Raw genomic sequence first — 14121 nt, forward strand, 5'->3', positions numbered from 1 at the left:
TGTCAGGTGTGTCCAATTATTCACTATGCATTTCTTGTCCTTGGCACTCAGGACTTGTTAATTGTATTACCATTTACACCTGTGTGGTTCTCCATTGGCTTCTGCTGAGTCACTCTGACTCTCACATACATCTTTTATTTCTCTTACTGTATAACCCATGTGGCTTTTTCCTTAACAGGAAAAACATACAGAGCAGCCTGCCCCACACCCCAAGCCTCCTGAAGTGGAAGGAGGGTCTGAAAGCAACATTGCTGGGGTCCATTTCTGGGAGCAGAATGCATTTGCTGCCCTCCCCCCTTGTGTCAACTGACCACCTCAAGATGGAGGACAATGCAAACCCCCCCCCCCATTTGAGCCCATCTGCTGACCTGCCCCTGGATTTTGCACCTAGAGCCATGAGGAGAGCAGGATGAAACCCGCCACCATCCCTGAAGCCCACCCAACACCCCCATTGCATTTCATAGGATCATCAAAGAGACCCCCAAGGGCCAGCCCATCTTTTGGGGGATGTTTTGATGGTGTCTTCCTGCATGGCAGAGGTGGGTTGGACTGGACTCTATGAGGGAACCCACAGGAAAACCCTGGGCTGCAGCACCCAAGACCAGGTCGAGCAGGGAAATGAATCAACATCAGGGGGCCAAACTGAGACACCCCCACCCCAAAGGACAGGAAGGCAGCAAGGATTTCCCTTGGGGTCCCTTCCAACTCTATGATCACTTTTTGCTGGTGGAATCATAGAATCATAAGAGTTGGAAGAGACCACAAGGACCATCCAGTCCTCTTCTTTAAAATCTCCAGATTCCACCACTCTCTGGGGGAGTGTTTCCCTATCCAACAGCTCTTACTGTGAAGAAGTTCCTCCTAATGTTAAGGTGGAATCTCACTTGCTCCATCTCCTGTTCTCTGGAGCAGCAGAAAACAAGCTTGCTCCCTCCTCAACGTGACATCCCTTCAAATATTAAAACAGGGCTATCATATCACCTCATAACCTTCTCTTCTATAGGCTAAACATCCCCAGCTCCCTTAGTCTCTCCTCAGAGGGTTTTGTGGTTTCCACACCCTTTACCATTTTGGTGGCCTTCCTCTGGAAATGCTCCAACTTGTCCCCTTGGTGGATGTGAGGTGCCCAGTGCCAGCCTTGCCCTCTGTGTGTGCCACCCTCCCCCAGGGATTTCCGTTCCCATCTCTGACCGTCACCCGGCTGGACGGAGGAGCAGGGAGTGACGGGGCCCTTATCTCTGGACAAACAGCACGAGCATTTCCCTGAGAGAAAGGGAGAAAGGCACACCTGGGCACTTTGGCATGGAGGGGCAGCAGCAGGACTTCTGGATGGAGGGAGACAGGGAAGGTATGTGTATGTTGTTGGGAGGGGGGTACAACTGCCAAGGGGCTCAGTGGTGGTGGGATTGGCTATGAAGGGGGCACATGTCCTTGTTAGCATGCTGTACAATTCCTGGAGCCAGAGGGAATTCCATGGTGGTGGCGGCGGCAAGCATGGATTGGCAGTCAGATGCCAGGGAAGGTCCTGGCACAGGGAGGGGAAACTGGGGGAATCTGTGGGGTGGGATGGAGAAAAGCGGCCCCTAAAAGGTGGGAGAGAGCGGTTCCCTTCCCTGTCCACAGCTGTTCTCCAATAAAACCCATCCTGATCAGGGCTTGGATGGTGTCTTCCTGCAGGGCACAAGGGGGTTGGAATAAATGACCCCTGGAGGTCCCTTCCAGCTCTAGGATTCTATGAAAATGTGGGGGTTTTCTGGGTGTTCCCTGATAGAATCATAGAATCCTAGAGCTGGAGGGCACTCCCAAGGGCCATCCATTCCAGCCCCATTCTGCCATAGGAGGCAGGAGGCCTGAGACTTGCAGGTAGAGGTGGCATGGCAAGGCATGGCATGGCAGAACAGGAACATTGGAATGGATGGCCTCTGGGGGTCCTCTCCCACTCTAGGATTCTTTTAGGTAACCCCCAGGACAACCTTGGACTGCAGTGCCCAAGACCAGGTGGAGCAGGGAAATATATAAAAGTCAAGGTGCCCAAACCCGGATACTCCCCATCCCAAAGGAGAGGAGGCCAACAAGGTTTTTCCAGAGCCCGCCTGCAAGAAAACTAGTGTTGTGGCAACCAGAACCCAAAGGGTCCCAGTCCCAAAGGGGAAGGGGTTTTGTGATGCCTTTTTCTCTTCCTCCTCTTTCTGATCTCCATCTTCTGCGCAGACTTGGACCTGACAGTGCGGATCCTGCTCTACTCAGTCATCTTCCTCCTGAGTGTCTTTGGGAATACCCTGATAATCGTGGTTTTGATGCTCAACAGGCGCCTGCGCACCATCACCAATTCCTTCTTGCTCTCCCTGGCCCTGAGTGATCTGATGCTGGCCCTCTTCTGCATGCCCTTCACCTTCATCCCCAACGTCATGCGCACCTTCATCTTTGGGAAGGTCATCTGCAAGACTATGTCCTACCTCATGGGTAAGTTGTTCCCCCATGGGATTTCTGCCGGTCATGGGAAGGCGAGAGCCATGGGGTCCCCTTCTTTCTTTCTTTTTTGACTACCTGGAAAGGGGTCTTTTAGGGCTCAACCTGTTAAGAAATAAATACCTTTGTTGTTGTTGCATGTCTTCAAGTTGTTCCTGACTTATGGTCGCTCTATCATGGGGTTTCCTTGACAAGATGTGTTCGGTGGAGGTTTACCATCACCTTCCCCTGAGGCTGAGAGTATGCAACTTGCCCAAGGTCACCCAGTGGGTTTTCATGGACCACTTGGGAATTGAACCTTGGTCTCCAGAATCACTCAAACCTAGTAACTGGTTCTAATAAATAACTTTTTGTTGTTGCTGTATACTTTCAAGTTGTTTCTGAGTTATGGCAGTTCTAAAGTGTTTTCTTGGCAAGTTTCTTTGGAGGAGCTTCGTCATTGCCTTCCCTTGAGGCTGAGAGAGTGTCACTTACCCAGGGTCAACCAGTGGGTTTCATGGGGGAGCTGGGAATCGAACCATTGTCTCCCGAGTAATAGTCCAATGCTCAAACTGCTATGCCACACTGGTTCTAACAAACAACTAAAGGAGGTTATTTCTTGCAGTTCTGAACCCAGCAAACCTCTTTATATTTAGACTGCATCTTCCAGCATCCTCTAGGGATGGTGGCCATGCTGTTTGGAGACTTGGAAGGGTTGCAGCCCAAGAAAAGGAACTTTACCAGGCCCTGCCACCAAAGACGTTAGGGGTGCTTCCTTTTGGGTGTTGAGTCTGTCTCTGTTAAGGGGTCTCTGTTTGCGGTCTCACTCCTCCTCCCGCTTGTCCCACCCTGCAGGGATGTCGGTGAGCGTCTCCACCTTCAGCCTGGTGGCCATTGCCATTGAGCGTTACAATGCCATCTGCAATCCCCTCAAGTCCCGCGTGTGGCAGACACGTTCCCATGCTTACCGCGTCATTGCTGCAACCTGGCTCCTCTCAGCCCTCCTCATGCTGCCCTACCCAGTCTACAGCACTATCTTCTCTGTGCCCACCCACCCAGGCATTTTCCAATGCACTCCCCGTTGGCCCGGGAGCCACATCCGGCAGGCCTGGTGAGTTTGGGGGTTGGGGTGGTGGGGTGGGAAGGGGGAAGCCAAATCTGGGGTGAGGGAAGAGGGGCCTTGAGTGCCAGTGTGCAGGTTTGTGTGTGCGCACATGTGAGTTTACTGTACATCAGAATACAAGGCAATTTCTAGTGTTATAGAGGGCCTCTGCCCCAAGCGCTCTTATAGACTAGGACCCTAGCCTAGGCAGATGGGTAGGTTTAGCATAGGGAAAAGGAGGTGATATCATAGAATCATAGAGCTGGATGACACCTCAGGGGCCATCTGGTCAAACCCTCTTGGGCCATGCAGGAAGACATAATCTAAGCCCTCCCTGGGACACATGGCCATCCAGACTCTACTTAAAAACCTCCAAAGAGGACGATTCCACCACTTTCAGAGGGATTGTGTTCCACTGTTGAATAGCTCTTACTGTCAGGAAGTTCTTCCTAATTTTGAGGTGGATTCTCTTTTTCTGTAGCTTCCATCCATTCCTCCATGTCCTATTCTCTGGAGCAGCAGAAAACAAGCTTGTTCCATCCTCAACATGGTATGATGTTGTTGTTGTGTGCCCTCAAGTCATTTCCAATTTAGGGTGACCCCATGGTGGTGAGCCTATCATAAGGCTTTCTTGGCAAGTTTCTTCAGAGGGGCTTTGTCAGTGCCATCCTCTGAGGCGGAGAGAGTGTGACTTGCCCAAGGCCACCCAGTGTGTTTCCATGGCTGAGCCAGGATTTGAGTCCTAGCCCAACACTCAAATCACTATGCCACCCTGGCTATCCTGGCGATATGAGAGCCCTGATTAAATATTGGAAGGGATACCATGTTGAAGATGGAGCAAGCTTGCTTTCTGGTGCTGCAGAGAATAGGACCCAGAACAATGGGTTCAAACTACAGGAAAAGTGTAGGGGAATTCAAGTTTCCCAAGGCTTCAGCCCTTGGTAAGGAAACAAACATATCCAAACTATCAAAGCCAAGGCTGTGAGGGTCTTGCTTTAGAATCAGCAGAGCAGCAGAAAGGGTCTTTTGCCTTAAGATGCTTCTATAAGGACTGAGGCTGACACAAATAGCTTGTAGTTTAAAAACAAAACTTTACTAATGGCTTAAATCTCCATATCCATGGAAGCTACATCCTCACCTATCTAGAGAATAGTTCAGGTAAAAGAAGGAGTTTGTATCTCACCATCTTTCGGAGGAAAGATGATGGAGAGACTGAAGGGAAGCAGGAGAGATCTATTGTGGTGAGAACTTCCTAAGGAAGTTACTTAGATCCCATGATCTGTTTACCAACTTACATAGGCATTTATTGCCCCTGGAATTTAGCAGGACCAAATGGCAAGCAAATAGAGATAGAAGACAGTAGAGATGCATGTAGGAAAATCCTATCTATTTGAGGAGGGGGAGAGAGAAGGCAATGATTTTCCAACAAAAAGTGATTCTGCCTAAACATTAGGAAGAACTTCCTGATGGTAAGAGCCGGTTGAGAGTAGAAGACGCTCCCTCGGGGGGGCGGTGGAGTCTCCTCCTTTGGAGGTTTTTAAGCAGAGGTCGGATGGCCATCTGTCAGGGATGCTTGGATTGTGTATTCCTTTATGGCAGGATGGGGTTGAACTGGATGGCCCTTGGAGATCTCTTCCAACTCCATGATTTTGAGTCCACTTAGCACTGATCTCTTGTCTTCTCAGACAGACCCCTCATCTCCAGACTTGCAAATGTTCTTGGAAATGCCTCCTGGATACTGGGGGGGACTTGAGGTCCTTCTACCCCAATGCAGCTCCTGCGGCTCTGGCCACAGTAGAGCAATGTGGCACAATGCAAGCTGTCCAAATGCCAAAGAGCATGAATATTGATGCCAAAGACAATTAATACTGATGCAGGCATCTAATTAACTCTCCGTCTCTTCAGCGGGCTGACATCTTGCCGCTTGCGCCTGGAGATGAAGGCGTTCCTAAGGAGAGCTGTGCTTGGTTTTTGGGTGCCGAGCATTGGGTGCCTGCCAGGGACGATGTTGGGGGAGGACACCCCTTCTTTCGTTCACCCCCACAGGCTCTGTCAGGCTTTGCAGTGGCTTCCTGCATGTGCAGAACGGAGCCATCTTCAAATCATGCCAGCCTGACGCCTACCTCTGTGATGCCGCTCAGTGGGCAGCTTCAGGATGAAACACTGTGTGCGGAGGTGGGGGGGACTCCCACCCATCCCCACCCGCCTCTTTGCAGTCTCTGTCTTGGTATTTTGCAACGGGAGTCAGGGTTGCCAGGGTTGATGGTGATGATAAGGAGCAACAACAGCCTGCTGGTAAATCCACTAGCTTCAGACTAATGGGGGAGTTGAGTGGGCTTCAGAGGGGGCAGTGGGATCCCAGGGCTCCAAGGCTAACTCAGCCTTCCATCCTTTCATAGTTCAGGAAGATAAGTACCCAGCTGTTGGGGGCAATTGGTTTACAGATTGTAAACGGCTTAGAGAGTGCAGTTCACTATGAAGCAGTATAGAAATGTAAATGCTATTGCTATTTCTTCTTGCTTCTTTCCTGGCTGGGTCCACTTTCTGGGTGCTCAGTCCGAGGGGCAGGCCTAGGGTTGCCATCATTCTCTTCCAGAAAACTGGGTCAAAAGTGTGCAAGACGGGATTGTGGCAGTTTATCAGCCTACCCACCCTTGCCTTAAAAAAGCCCCCCACCTCCCCACAAACTACATTTTGATATTTAACACTGCATACAGTCAGCCCTTCATATCCATGGATTCAACATTCATCCATCCATGGCTTCAAAATATTCCAAAAAGATACAAATTCCAATTCTATTTTGTAGAAAGGACACCATTTGACTGTGCAAGTCTTTATAATGGGACTTGAGCATCCACGGATTCTGGTATCCAAGAAGGACCTGAAACCAGACCCCGCCAAGATCCCACTGCATTTCAATTGTTGTTTATTAATATATTGCTATCAGTTTACATTCTGGGATTTGTAGCTTGTTGCTTCAACCAGCCCAGCTGGCAGGGACATTTTTCAAACCTTTCAATCCAGGATTTTTTTTGCTGCTCCAGAAAATAGGATGTGAGCCAACGGATGCATATTTACAAGAAAAGAGATTCTAACAAAACATTAGGGAGGGCATCCACATAGCAAGGGTTGTTTGACTGAGGAGACTACCCAAGAGGAGTGCTGGGCTCTCTTTCGTTACGTACAGTTTTCCAAGCAGAGGTTGGATGGTGCCCCTCTGAAGAGTGTTTTAGCCATGGATTCCTGCATGTCAGGGCAGTTGGATAGATGGCCCTTAGGGGTCCCTTCCATCTCTGCAGCTCTAGAACTGTCTCCCTCCCATTGATCCATAGCTGGTCTAAATGTCATTGGGGACTTGGGTAAGCAGGAATCAAAGCCTTTCTTGTCCCACATTGTGGGGTGGAGTTGTGGCACAGGGAGGGAGGCAATGGCATTTAAACCATCTGGGGATCATGGGGAGGGAGACACTCCTGGGCCACAGAACTGGAAGAGACCCCCAAGATTCAACCAGTCTTCCCACAATACTCCAGTGTTGTAGGAAGATCCAGTTCAGATTTTCTAGGGGTGTGCAGGGGTGTCTGAAATCAGGTCTCTCCCAGTTCCTCTACCTGAAAGATCAGAGCTCTGTTCCCAACAAGAGAAGAAGAGGGGCTTCCAATGTGAAGTCAAAGGCTTTCAAGGCTGGCATCCATAGGTTTTTGTGGGTTTTTAGGATTATGTGGCCACGTTCTAGAAAAGTCTGTTCCTGGCGTTTCACCAGCATCTGTGACTGGCATCTTCAGAGAATGCTGGCATGGATGTGAGTGGGGTGTGTGTGTGTGTGTATTACACACACACACACACACACTGTGTGACTCTAGGCTTGCCATATCCCGCCTGGGGGCGGGACTTTCCCGGTTTGGGGCGGGTCCGCACGATCCCGCCCCGGTTTGCCCCCGCCCCCGGGCAGGATGTGGCAAGCTGAGGGAGGCTTTCAGTCGCGGCCTCTGCTCCCCGCCGCGATTGCGGCGAGGCCGGAGGCCCAGGCGGCGACTGAGGCCTCCTTAAGGCGGAGGCTTTCCCGCACCGCTTGGGCCTCTGCTCCCCGCGCGATTGGCGCGAGCCGGGGCCCAGGCGGCGACTGAAAGCCTCCTTAAGGCGGAGGCTTTCAGTCGCGCTTGGCCTCCGCCCCCGCCGCAATCGCGGCGAGGCCGGGCCAGGCGGGAGGGAATCCTTCACTCAGGGAGGCTTTCCTCCCCGCCTGGGCCTGGGCCTCGCTGCGATCGCGGCGGGGGCGGAGCCCAAGTGGCGAGGGGAAATGTAGGACAGAATTTCAATGTAGGACACATGTTTGCTGTGTGTCCTACATTTGAAATTTTTGTCCTACATTTTTCCCGTTTTCAAGTCCGGAGGTATGGCAACCCTATGTGACTCTAGGTTGGGAGGAGTGATTTCCATTTGATCTGTATAATGTTCTGTTGCGAATGGTGAGATCTCAGGGTGGAGGATGCAAAGAGAATTAGTGTCTGTTTAAAGAGACTATTGTTTGCTGGGAAAACCCCTGACCCTGGGTGTGTGTTTTCATTTGCATTTACTGGGTCTTGATTTTGGTGTTTTTCAGGACTGGGAGCCAAACTTTGTTCACTTTAGGGTTCCTTCTTCCTGTTGAAATTGTCTTGGTGTTGTGGATTTCAGTGCTTCCTTTCATTCGACCTGATAGTTGTTGGCATCGTCCAGAATTTCTGTGTTTTTGGACAACATTAATGCCCCTGATGGTTTATAATGTGTTCTGCTAGGGCTGGTTTTTTTTTGGCTGACGCAGTCTGCAGTGTCTCTCTGTTCATTGAGTATTTGGACATTGTGTTGGTGATCCCTATGTAGACATGTGCGCAGCTGCACGAATGCGTTAAACGCGGCGAGAGAGGGTCTCTCCGTCCTTCGCTGAGCGCAGGATTTGCTGGATTTCTTGGTCGATTGTATACCATTTGGAGGTTGGTTTTCCTCACCATTTTCCCTATTCTCTCTGTGACTTGTTTGATGTATGGTATAGTTAAACAACTGGTGGTTATTTGTCTTCACTGTTCGGGTTTTTCTGGGCCTGGCAGCCCTTCTGATGTCGGAGTTGGATGCCCAGCAATGCTGAGCTCAGCGAAGGACAGGAGAGACCCTTCACAGGCGCAGGAGTTTACAGCATACCATGCAGCTGCAAACAGTCTACATAGGGACCACAAATGCAGTGTTCAAACACAATCAAGGAACATTATTGCAACTGTGTGTATGAGGCAGGCTAGCAGGTATACATACACACACATCTTGTTCAAAACATTGCAGAACTAGTTTAATTTCAGCTGTCTCCAGTCCCTCTCCCAGTTACGTAAGCTTCGACATCTGGTTAAAAAATGATGACAGTGAAGGAGACCAGTAGTGCCTTTGAGACTCCCCGGGAAGAAGCAATTTCCGACCTAAGCCTCGCAGACTCACCCATGTCAACCTAAGCAGCGTCGGCTCTGACGAAGGACCTGGAGCCCACGAATGCTTCGGCTAGAGAAATGTCTTCCCCTCAGTGAGCCTCAAAGGTGCTTGAATACGGTGACTATGAAATGCAGCCAGAAACAATAAACAGAATACAAAGAGGGTGACGTTACGGCCAGGGCCAGTAGGTGCCTTCCTCAGATAGTCTTTCTCTGGTCCAAATGGAGCCATGTTGAAACTTGTGGAAGAGGGCAGGATGGGGGCATCCTGGTCCCTAGTATCTCCGGTCGTGACATAGTGGTCTGGGCAGAAGGGACTGGACTTAGGTCAAGGGGTCTGGTGCTGGCAAGGAGAGGGTGATGCCCACAAGGAGTAGCCGGGCACAAGGGCATTTGGAGGAGGGCATTTCCTTCTGGCTCCTTACCTGTCTCTCTCTTCTACCATCACCAGGTACGTGCTGCTAATGGTCACTCTCTTCCTTATTCCCGGCCTGGTCAGATTGGCCTAGGGACTCATCTCTCGTGAGCTCTACCGGGGCATCCGTTTTGAGATGGACCTCCCACCCGGGAGGCCAAAGGTATGTATTGGAAGCATGGGGAAGAGGAGCCTGGTTGTGGGGAAGGAGGCAGGCAAGTTTGATCATGGGTTCCTGATCTCAGCCAAGGCCCACAAGGCCACTGTGGGGCAAAGCAGAGGCCGGGGCATCTCGCTCTGGGTTTGTGGCATTCCTTGTGGGCATCAGATACTGGATCTGACTGGAGCCTTTGATGGTTCCACAAAGGGGTTCCTAGGGGCAAATGTGGGTGCTTGGGAGATGATCCTCAGGTGGCTGAGCACTGGTTCCCAGTGAGGGGAGTTTGTGCCTCAGACGGCCAGGGTTTTTGCAGGGAGAGCCATCCATCTTGGTATGTGGATCTCTGTTTCGAGCATTTTTAGGAATGACTTGGATGGGGGTTGAGAGGAGACATAACACAAACTAGAGAGAATTGCATTACTATTGGCTGATGATTTCTAGTCCTGCCTTTCCTCCTTGAGAACAAGATGGATACATAGCCTCTCCACTCAGTTCTCAAATTAACAACAATCTTTGTGCTTTGATTGTGTCTCCCTGCATGGCAGAATGGGGTTGGAGTGGATGGCCTTTGTGGCCTTTTCCAACTCTAGGATTCTATAAGCTTGGGCCAGAGAAGAGAGAGCGAAGCCCAAGGCCACCAGTCAGCTCCATGGCACAGTGAGGACATAAACTTGATCTTTCCAGTCCTGATCCACAACTCTAAGCTTGGACTTTGTTAATACAGGGTCCCTGGTTGTCCTTGGTCACAGGACAAAATAGTCCCACTTGGCATTCTGCACGAGGGGCTATCATGTCCAGCTGTGGCTGCCCCATTTTGACAAGGACATGGCAGGAGATTGGTGGTCAACTTTAAGGAATCTGGGCATTGGAAAAGAAACTGAGACTCCACTGCTCTCGGAGAGAGTTCGCATTGTCAAACAGCTCTTACCTCAGGAAGTTTCCCTAATGTTCAGGTGGAATCTCTTTTTCCTGGAGCTTGCATCCATGCTCTGGGTTCTCTTCTCTGGAGCAGCAGAAAACAACTTGCTCCATCCCCAATATGAACATTCCTTCCAGTACTTAAACAAGGCTCTCATATCACCTCTTAAGTATCTTGCTCCCTCTCATTCTGGCCAGCAGAATTAGAAACCAGCAGGTGGAAATGGCAAGGGGAACTATTTTAACTATGGGGTTTATCACACTGGGGCAATTTCAACATTAAAGAGAGATTAAAGCGATTTAAAGCATCCACAAATGAAGCGAAAAGGCGAATAATTGTGCGAAGGATTTATTGCAATACTTAAAGCATATTAGAATGCATTGTTGCCAGAATCCTGAAAGTAAAAAGATGTGCATTAATGCTTCTTTGTGATCAGTTAATGACGGTTTTGTGTGACGTCGTGTGAAATCGTTACCATAATTACATGATTTTCATGGGATAAACTCCCGATCTCCTTTGTGTGATAATTCCTAAGAGTTAGGAGAAACTTTGGGAGATGGAGAAAGCTGAGAAAATTAACCTGGGAGCCATTAAGGCAGTTCTGTGTTTCCTATTGTGGACTGATTCCTGGCATACCTGATTAATTGTATGTTGTAAGCTGCTGCGAGTCTGACACAGGAGCAAACAGATATAGATAAAGAAGTAATTGCTTTGAATTTTTGCCATGTGCTGTTGCCAAGGCAGAAGGTATTGGTCACGCTGCATATCTGTGGCCTCTGTAGAGGGACAAGCGCCCTTGCGAGGCGGGCACTGGAGGGAAGGGGGCTGAATTCAGATATGGGTCCATTGCTTCCATAAAAGGCACTTCTGCTTCTACACTTCTACCTCCAGATCCACAGAATTATTATCCACGCATTCAGGCATCAGTGGCTTGAAAATACTTTAAAATTATATACATTCCCAAAAGCAAACTTTGATTGCCATTTTCTATAAGGGACAACCATTTTACTCTGACATTGTGTTTAATGGGACTTGAACACCACAGATTTTGTGTATCCCAGGAGGTCCTGGATCCAAACCCTTGAGGATATCAAGGGGCCATTGTAGTAGTAGTAGTAGTTAGTAGTAGTAGTAGTCGTAATAGTACCTCATGTATATGATGGGACTTGAGCATCCATGGATTTTAGTTCCATTGGAGATCCTGGAACCAAACCTGGCAGATACTAAGGGCCGTAGTAGTAGTAGTAGTAATAGTAATACCCCAGTATTTAATGGGACTTGCGCATCCATGGATTTTGGTATCCACGGCAAGTCTGGAAACCAAACCCCAGTGAGTTCCAAGGGCCCACATATTTTCAGCCAGTTCTTTTTTGCAGATTTAGAGTATTGGAGTATTGTTGCAGCCATTCTAGCTCTTTGAGACAGAGCCATCTGGGTTTAAAAAAACTGTCTGAAATGATATTTTTAAAAAGAGGAGAGTTTGCAGGGTCTTTTGGGGGTATAAGTGGACATTTCCCCTACCCTCTGATTTAACTGCTGTTTTAGAGCTGTTTTCCCCCCATTGTGTCTGGAGAGTGGGGGGCTGCACAGTGACACCCCTTCCACAAGGAGCTTTACTTCTCTTACTCAGCTCAGCAGAATGGAGGCACAGAGCCCCTGGCACCTTGTGTGGACGAGGAAGGGGATGGCTGCTACATCCAGGGGCCCAACCCGCAGGGGGGGGCCAGTGGGCTGTCGGTGGTAACGCAACGCCAGGGGAGCAGGCACCAAGCAGGATCGGGCCCGGATCAACAGCTCGGAGGCAAAGCTGCTGGCCAAGACGATGTGATCCGCATGCTGGTGGTGATCGTGGTGGTCTTCTTTGTCTGCTGGCTGCCCATCTATGGGGCCAATACCTGGCGGGCCTTTGATGAGAGGCGGCCCAGCGCGCCTGACGCACCCCTATCTCTTCATCCACCTGCTCTCCTACACTTCCGCCTGGCATCAACCCTTCATCTACTGCTTCATGAACAAGCGGTTCCCAAGGCCTTCGTCACCACCTTCGCCTTGCCCCCGGGGGCTTGCCCAACCGGACGCCCGCGCCACCGTCACAGAGGAGGAGCTCCACCGCCATGGCCCCTCCCTCTCCAAGTCACTACACCACTGTCAGCATTGTCGGGCCCCCCTGAGAAGCCCCCACACCCCACCCTGCCCCATCGTGGGGATGCCCTAAACTCCGACTGCACCCATGTCTGCATGCCCCTTTATTTGGGGGTCAAACCTCTTGCCTTTTTGCAAGGGCCTGCAGGATAGATGTGTGATGTGGAGGGAGGAAAAGAATAAGGGTGCTCCCTGATGCCCTCCATGTGCTGCACCATCCACATGTGCATGTTGGGGGGGGCGCATGAAAGGGATGTGTCTTGTCTTGTTATCATTGAGTTATGGTCCCTCCCACACATCCCCACAGTCCCAGATTCCCTTGAAGTAGATTGGCAAAGTCCAGGACCCTTCTACTCCCCATAGGGAGGCCAGCACCTACCCCTTCCTCCTGGGGAAGAGATACCCTCTCCGTCTTCAATCTCTCCCTTGAAGACCCTTGTTTCCCATTTCCTTCCACTTGCCACTCCAAATCCATGGGTGTGCTACACTCAGCAGCAGGTACCTTAAATGGGGATTATCTGAGAGATCCTGGGTGGTGGTGGGATAAATGTGTCTGCGGCTTGGAAGTGACCTCCTTGGCTGCCTTGCAGGGCTGGCGCAGATATACCCCAAAGAGCAACACGATTGCACAGAGAAAGCCCAGAGGTGTTGTTTGCCCAAAGCTTCCCCCCTCCTCTGTTGTGTCAATCTCTTCCACACTGACTGGCTGTGGCACTCCAATCCCATGTGGGCTCCGGCTTTCTAGGAAGTCCTGGGGATTATAGAATTAAACAACATGGCCAGGTTTGTCTGGAAAATATCTCAAGGGATCTCGTAGCACCTTTGAGACTCACGGAAGAGAGAAGTGATAGCATGGGCTTTCCTAGACTTGAGCCAACTTCCTCAGATGCATGTTTTGCTTTGTATTTTGGTGTGGCACTGAAAGAGCATTCTGGCTGAGAATCCCAATACTGCTGCAAACACAAATCCCAGGCCATTCAAGCGGCATCATAGTGCCAGTTTGTGCTCTACAGATAGACCCCATTCCTTTCCTAGAAGCCTCCCTACCTCAGCCAGCTCTCTAGCAACCACAAAGGTCCCTTCCAGGAGAGGGCTGCATCTACACTATAGAAAATGCAGTTTGAACCACTGTAAGTGTTCTAGCTCCATCCTATGGGATCTTAGGATGTAGTTTTACAAGGTCTTTAGCCTTCCCTGCAGAGAGGACCAGTGCCTCACAAAACTGCAAATCCCAGGATTCTGTAGAATGGAGCCAGGCAGTTAAAGTGTGAAACTGCATTATTTCACAGTGCTGCTGTACCCAGCATCTCCCAGGCTGCTGTTTGTGGGAGAGGACAGTGGGACAATTCAAAGATATCCATGTTAGTCTGTAGAATTAGTACTAGAGAGATCTTGTAGCACCTTTGAGACTCACTGAAAGAAAGAAGTTGGCAGCAGGAGCTTTCCTAGACCAGTTTGCTTCCTCAGGTGCATTGTGAGTGGAGTCCA

General features: G+C 50.1%; 1 protein-coding gene across 1 annotated transcript in view; it reads left to right on the forward strand.

The window, feature by feature from the left end:
• The window catches only part of CCKBR (cholecystokinin B receptor), a 540140-nt gene extending 527478 nt beyond the window's left edge, over positions 1-12662 (forward strand). The window contains 10 exon segments of the mRNA XM_042460259.1: positions 1169-1348; positions 2212-2463; positions 3304-3559; positions 9452-9560; positions 9563-9578; positions 12125-12243; positions 12245-12314; positions 12317-12431; positions 12433-12624; positions 12626-12662. Of these exon segments, the coding sequence (XP_042316193.1) occupies positions 1303-1348; positions 2212-2463; positions 3304-3559; positions 9452-9560; positions 9563-9578; positions 12125-12243; positions 12245-12314; positions 12317-12431; positions 12433-12624; positions 12626-12662 (1212 nt within the window). The 5' untranslated portion in view covers positions 1169-1302.
• Positions 12663-14121: the final 1459 nt, after the last annotated feature.

This window comes from Sceloporus undulatus, chromosome 3, assembly GCF_019175285.1.
Source record: "Sceloporus undulatus isolate JIND9_A2432 ecotype Alabama chromosome 3, SceUnd_v1.1, whole genome shotgun sequence".
NCBI classification, from domain to species: domain Eukaryota; kingdom Metazoa; phylum Chordata; class Lepidosauria; order Squamata; family Phrynosomatidae; genus Sceloporus; species Sceloporus undulatus.